The sequence below is a fragment of the Labrus mixtus genome, chromosome 11, assembly GCF_963584025.1.
Source record: "Labrus mixtus chromosome 11, fLabMix1.1, whole genome shotgun sequence".
In the NCBI taxonomy this organism is placed as follows: domain Eukaryota; kingdom Metazoa; phylum Chordata; class Actinopteri; order Labriformes; family Labridae; genus Labrus; species Labrus mixtus.
In genome coordinates, this window is record NC_083622.1 from 23,509,781 (window position 1) to 23,516,515 (window position 6,735).

At 38.0% G+C, this 6,735-nt stretch overlaps 1 protein-coding gene across 1 annotated transcript; it reads left to right on the plus strand.

The window, feature by feature from the left end:
- Positions 1 to 413: 413 nt before the first annotated feature.
- LOC132984246 (uncharacterized) lies at positions 414 to 4,922 on the plus strand. Its single transcript, XM_061050987.1, has 10 exons — positions 414 to 468; positions 1,413 to 1,474; positions 1,837 to 2,119; positions 2,268 to 2,431; positions 2,591 to 2,873; positions 3,022 to 3,185; positions 3,345 to 3,627; positions 3,776 to 3,939; positions 4,099 to 4,381; positions 4,530 to 4,922. Exons 1-10 carry the CDS (start codon positions 440 to 442, stop codon positions 4,705 to 4,707), a joined length of 1,893 nt encoding a protein of 630 aa, XP_060906970.1. The 5' UTR covers positions 414 to 439; the 3' UTR covers positions 4,708 to 4,922.
- The last annotated feature ends 1,813 nt before the right edge of the window (positions 4,923 to 6,735 follow it).

Sequence of the window (6,735 nt, forward strand, 5' to 3'; positions counted from 1 at the left end):
AAAAAATATCAATCTGTTCTATTTTAATAGCAGTTTTTGGAAGTGGACATTGTTGTCCTTAATGACTTAAGAGGGTAGTAAATTAAACTGATGCCTGAGGGTTGGTATTGCAGTATGTGTCAATATTTGACAACCCAGAACCAAAGAAAACGTGATGATCCTTTTGCAAACATTTAAACATTAAACTTGAAGGTAACCCATCAATTTGAATCATGTGCCTTTACGGTGTATGCTTAACTAGGTGTGCTTGAGGCAAGGAATAATATTGATAGTCAGGGTGTACCTACCGATGTAATATTTAATTAGACACAGAGAGATGAAAGGCATGCAAACAGATTAAAACAACATATATGACCAGGATGTTCCCTGTTAAAACAGCCGTCAGCCATGCGCTCCAAAAAAAGTATAAAATACTTGATTTCAGGCAGAGAGATGACAGATGCTTCCAGAGTGCTCAAGAGATTCCAGGTAGGCCTTCAGTATAATAACTGATCAACTTTGGGGTTCCTTTATTTTCTACTATGGGTAACATAATAACATAATATCAGTAACAACTTAGCATTACAGCTTGGAGTTTCCTGATAAAAACAATTAGGGGTACGTTAATCAAGTGGTTCCCAAAGTGGGGGTCATGAGACACTTGGAAGGGGTCGCGAGATGCAATCCAAAAACAAATACGAATTTGAAATGACTTAAAATTGCATATTTAACCCATTATCGTGAAATAGTCCTTCAGTAGTGAGATTTGTGCTGAAATTAAAGTAAAAATCTGTTGTGCTCTTTGTTTTATTTTGTTGAATTATTTGAAGGTTCTGCTGTAATCTTTAGTGTTATTGTAATGTAGGTGTTTGGATCTGCCTATAGTGCGTGCTGCTGTGCGCAATGTTAAATGCTTAAACCCGTTCCAGGGACAGAGGGGGGTCCCCCGTCTCCCGCATCGTTATTTTTGGGGGTCGCGGGATGAAAAGTTTGGGAACCACTGCATTAATGGATGCTACTTATTACTAAAAGTTGAGCCTTTTACCTTTTAAAATATGCCTATACTCTTGCTGCTTACAAATCAAATTAGTAACTTAAAGTGAAGGTTTTTTTGTTTTTTTTTATTCATCACCTAGGCCTTTTTCAAAGGTTTATGCAATCGTTGTTGTAATCTGGTAATACATTGTTGGTATTAAAAGGAAATGACAAGGCAAAGCAGGTGACAGGTCTGTGCATCAAAGCTGGTTGAAGACATGAGAAAAATCTCACCATTTATATAACAACAAAACACAGGTTAGATTTACATTGTTTAAACCAGGACAATAACAGAGAGGAATAAAAATGTTCTTGGCCTCCATGAATCAAATAAAGGTTTCAGTCACATTATGTGCATGTTTGACATAAATATTGTAACATAAATATGTTCTTCACAGGATGACTCCAGCTGTGGTCTTGGTACTTTTGGCTGTTTTAGGAACGACATGCAGTGCACATGGTAAAAATTATTTTAATTCTTTACTCAAAAATAAAATATATATTTGTTATTGAAAACACTGTAATTTGAAAAATACATAATGTCTTAATTTATTTTAAGTTCCAGCCAGGTTTTTAAAACAGAAAAAACAGGGAAAACAATTATGAGCACCCTTCATATCGAGTTGTAGCTAACTTTTCAGTTTAATGCAAAGGGCCCTTTCTTTAGCAATTTTCATTGCTAAATTAATATTCGAATTATGACCTAATTGGCTTCATCTATCTTCAACATTTCATTTTATGTCTTTGTACTACTATTGCTGAACAACACATTAATATACTTCTGAAACAAACTTTAACAAGACTATGTTTATCTCTATCCAGCTACTAATATTGCTATAAGTGGGAAAGTTGAGCAGTCTTCCTTGTATGGGAAAGGCGTCCCTGAAAGGGCCATTGATGGAAATCGTGCAAGCAAGTGGGGAGATGGCTCCTGCACCCACACAAATGATGATTTAAGTCCCTGGTGGAGACTGGACCTCCAAACGCAGTACAAGATCACCAGTGTCACCATCACCAACAGAAGAGATTGTTGCCACGATAGGATCAATGGTGCTGAGATCCGCATTGGAGATTCACTTGATGACAATGGAAAAAATAATCCCATGTAAGCTAAGACAACGTTCCATTTTATGTTCACCCTGATTGTTTAACACTTTCCCCAAAACCTCAAAAACTAGATGTGAAATCAATGCTGCATATTTATCTGGTAACAACGTTCTACCCACAACTCAGTTGTCTCCTCTTTTCTTCAGATGTGCCAAGATCTCCTCCATAGCAGCTGGGGCCTCTAAAACCTTTCAGTGCAATGACATGGAAGGCCGTTATGTCACCATTGTGATTCCAAACAAAAAACAGTACCTGACTCTGTGTGAAGTTGAAGTTACTGGTGAAACCACAGGAAAGACCCGTGCCATTGGTGACTTGAACCATATTTAGTGTCAAACCAAGCATTGATAGTCGATGAAAGTTCAATGACATGTGCTAACTACTTGTTTATTTGCACCTTTTGTTCAGATCAACACATTAATATACTTCTGAAACAAACTTTAACAAGACTATGTTTATCTCTATCCAGCTACTAATATTGCTATAAGTGGGAAAGTTGAGCAGTCTTCCTTGTATGGGAAAGGCGTCCCTGAAAGGGCCATTGATGGAAATCGTGCAAGCAAGTGGGGAGATGGCTCCTGCACCCACACAAATGATGATTTAAGTCCCTGGTGGAGACTGGACCTCCAAACGCAGTACAAGATCACCAGTGTCACCATCACCAACAGAAGAGATTGTTGCCACGATAGGATCAATGGTGCTGAGATCCGCATTGGAGATTCACTTGATGACAATGGAAAAAATAATCCCATGTAAGCTAAGACAACGTTCCATTTTATGTTCACCCTGATCGTTTAACACTTTCCCCAAAACCTCAAAAACTAGATGTGAAATCAATGCTGCATATTTATCTGGTAACAACGTTCTACCCACAACTCAGTTGTCTCCTCTTTTCTTCAGATGTGCCAAGATCTCCTCCATAGCAGCTGGGGCCTCTAAAACCTTTCAGTGTAATGACATGGAAGGCCGTTATGTCACCATTGTGATTCCAAACAAAAAACAGTACCTGACTCTGTGTGAAGTTGAAGTTACTGGTGAAACCACAGGAAAGACCCGTGCCATTGGTGACTTGAACCATATTTAGTGTCAAACCAAGCATTGATAGTCGATGAAAGTTCAATCACATGTGCTAACTACTTGTTTATTTGCACCTTTTGTTCAGATCAACACATTAATATACTTCTGAAACAAACTTTAACAAGACTATGTTTATCTCTATCCAGCTACTAATATTGCTATAAGTGGGAAAGTTGAGCAGTCTTCCTTGTATGGGAAAGGCGTCCCTGAAAGGGCCATTGATGGAAATCGTGCAAGCAAGTGGGGAGATGGCTCCTGCACCCACACAAATGATGATTTAAGTCCCTGGTGGAGACTGGACCTCCAAACGCAGTACAAGATCACCAGTGTCACCATCACCAACAGAAGAGATTGTTGCCACGATAGGATCAATGGTGCTGAGATCCGCATTGGAGATTCACTTGATGACAATGGAAAAAATAATCCCATGTAAGCTAAGACAACGTTCCATTTTATGTTCACCCTGATCGTTTAACACTTTCCCCAAAACCTCAAAAACTAGATGTGAAATCAATGCTGCATATTTATCTGGTAACAACGTTCTACCCACAACTCAGTTGTCTCCTCTTTTCTTCAGATGTGCCAAGATCTCCTCCATAGCAGCTGGGGCCTCTAAAACCTTTCAGTGTAATGACATGGAAGGCCGTTATGTCACCATTGTGATTCCAAACAAAAAACAGTACCTGACTCTGTGTGAAGTTGAAGTTACTGGTGAAACCACAGGAAAGACCCGTGCCATTGGTGACTTGAACCATATTTAGTGTCAAACCAAGCATTGATAGTCGATGAAAGTTCAATGACATGTGCTAACTACTTGTTTATTTGCACCTTTTGTTCAGATCAACACATTAATATACTTCTGAAACAAACTTTAACAAGACTATGTTTATCTCTATCCAGCTACTAATATTGCTATAAGTGGGAAAGTTGAGCAGTCTTCCTTGTATGGGAAAGGCGTCCCTGAAAGGGCCATTGATGGAAATCGTGCAAGCAAGTGGGGAGATGGCTCCTGCACCCACACAAATGATGATTTAAGTCCCTGGTGGAGACTGGACCTCCAAACGCAGTACAAGATCACCAGTGTCACCATCACCAACAGAAGAGATTGTTGCCACGATAGGATCAATGGTGCTGAGATCCGCATTGGAGATTCACTTGATGACAATGGAAAAAATAATCCCATGTAAGCTAAGACAACGTTCCATTTTATGTTCACCCTGATCGTTTAACACTTTCCCCAAAACCTCAAAAACTAGATGTGAAATCAATGCTGCATATTTATCTGGTAACAACGTTCTACCCACAACTCAGTTGTCTCCTCTTTTCTTCAGATGTGCCAAGATCTCCTCCATAGCAGCTGGGGCCTCTAAAACCTTTCAGTGCAATGACATGGAAGGCCGTTATGTCACCATTGTGATTCCAAACAAAAAACAGTACCTGACTCTGTGTGAAGTGGAAGTGACTGGAATTGAAACAGAAGAAGAATCAGAAGAATATGTCTGCAACTGAGTTTCAAACAATTTTTGATATTTTTTGGGCTCCAGACTACTTGATTTTGAATTCAAATACAAGCAACTTATTGCTTATTTCCTTTAATACATTTCCTCAATCGTTGGTCAATGACTATTCATTTCAACTTCAATTGACATTAGTCTAACACATTTCTTGTAAGATTTTCTTTTGCTGTATAATTGGAAAAAATAAAGAGAACTTTCACCGCACAACTGTTGTGTTCTTACTGTTTAATAGTTCTATGAGGTCTCTTTAAGTGAGGATGTGAAAAAAAACTGCAATATAGTATTTCAAGCCAATGTTCTTGTTTCTTTTTAAATAGTAAAAGTCTCCCTTGTAGCTTCATCCTAAAACACATAACATTAATAAGGAGAGCTTTAAATATTTTGCACAGAATTAAGTTACAATAAGAGGAGTTAAACTTTATTCTGGTAGATTCAGTGACAGTTCCATAGACCATGTTGAGCCAGATCAAATGAAACTAAACCAAAGGAGGAAAAATAATTATTATACACTCACTGAGCATTCTGTCACCTCTAGTGTCAAAGCTGAAAATATATTTTTATATACTTACCTTTTATTATGATAAACTGCCCGTTATTGTTTCTTTTCCTATCTTTTCCTCACCCACAACTCACAATCTCTTACATTGCGTCTTTATTCCACTGTATAACCAGCTCCGAAATTAACTTTTTGACTCACCGGCCAAGGTGGCAGGTAGATGAAAAAATTCACCAGCCAAACATGTTTTTTTACCGGCCAAAATAACAAATTTTGTTTTTGTGTCCTATACACATCTGTTACAGTACATTTAATTGAGAAGGCATTGTGTTCTGTTTAATCAATAACAAATTTAAGTCCCCTCTGAACCGCCCCTGCATTACAACATTACAGACTAAAAACAAAAATCCATCAGAAAAAAATGAATTATTAATCTTCAAAACAAGTTTTCTCCTGATTTAGCTTTGACAATATCAGACACTTGATATAATCAGCCTGTTCATTATTGGACGTGTGTATATCTCTGACTGCTCCTGCTGCACGTGTTGGAAGAGAAAAGTGGAGCATGCATTTAGCGTCCGCTAGGATATCTAAAGTGTTTGTAATGCAGCGCTGTTTCACAGAGTCTGTGTAGAGATATTCACAGACTTATGACGTTGCTATCGCTAAGTTAGCTGCAGACACGTTGAGAGTGAACGGAGAAAAGTCGAACCGACCGTTTGACCGGATCACGTGTGTTCCCGACTCGGTGAGACACTGTAGATCTCCAGTATGTTGTTCTCCGCTCATTTGTTGATATTGTCATTCCGTTAGACTACAAGTGGCATTGATATAAAGGCAAATATTCTCATTATAGTGTTGTGTAACTGTAGCACTGTAGGTTGTTTCTTGGATGTAACAACTTGACATGGAAACATTTCTCCAGCAAATATCAAAGCTTCATTGGGGCAAAATACATCACCCAGTCAACAGGGGGTGGAAGAAATGGGCTGACAGCCCCACATCCATGCAGCTACTACTTCTTAAAAGGAAAGATTAGATGTCAGGTCTGAAAGAACAAAAGAGTGCAGGAGTTTGTCATACTATGTTGTTACATGACCTTACATTTCTACTATGCCCGGAGCTGTAATTCATTCATGTGCCCAAATATTCACAGCTACCACTCTATCCACCAAAAAAAATGACACCTTGTGATTGTAAATTATTATGAAATTCAACAAAAAGAGGACACAAAATTGGTCTTGATTTAGTGAATTTATATTCATTTCAACTCTTGATTTCCCATCATGATACAGCTCTACAAGAGTAAACTTCCCAAAAAGTCTATATATTGAAATAAGTCAAGCTATTCAATTAATAGCCAAAAAAAGTAATCAAGAACAAAGAATAAAAAAATGCTTTCAAGCATGAGTCAAAAAACATATTTTACTATTTTGCAGTATCCTCTGCCACTTTTTTCAAGTCAAGTCAGAAAGCAGTCTTTTTGTTACAGTTTGCAAAAACACAAATTAATTTGTTTTTTAT

What these genes read in the sequence shown, in the direction of transcription:
- LOC132984246 (XM_061050987.1), top strand. Translation starts at nt 440, where the DNA reads ATGCTTCCAGAGTGCTCAAGAGATTCCAG. An exon ending in AACGACATGCAGTGCACATG is followed by an intron (nt 1,475 to 1,836) that starts GTAAAAATTATT and finishes ATCTCTATCCAG; the next exon opens with CTACTAATATTGCTATAAGT. An exon ending in AGGAAAGACCCGTGCCATTG is followed by an intron (nt 2,432 to 2,590) that starts GTGACTTGAACC and finishes ATCTCTATCCAG; the next exon opens with CTACTAATATTGCTATAAGT.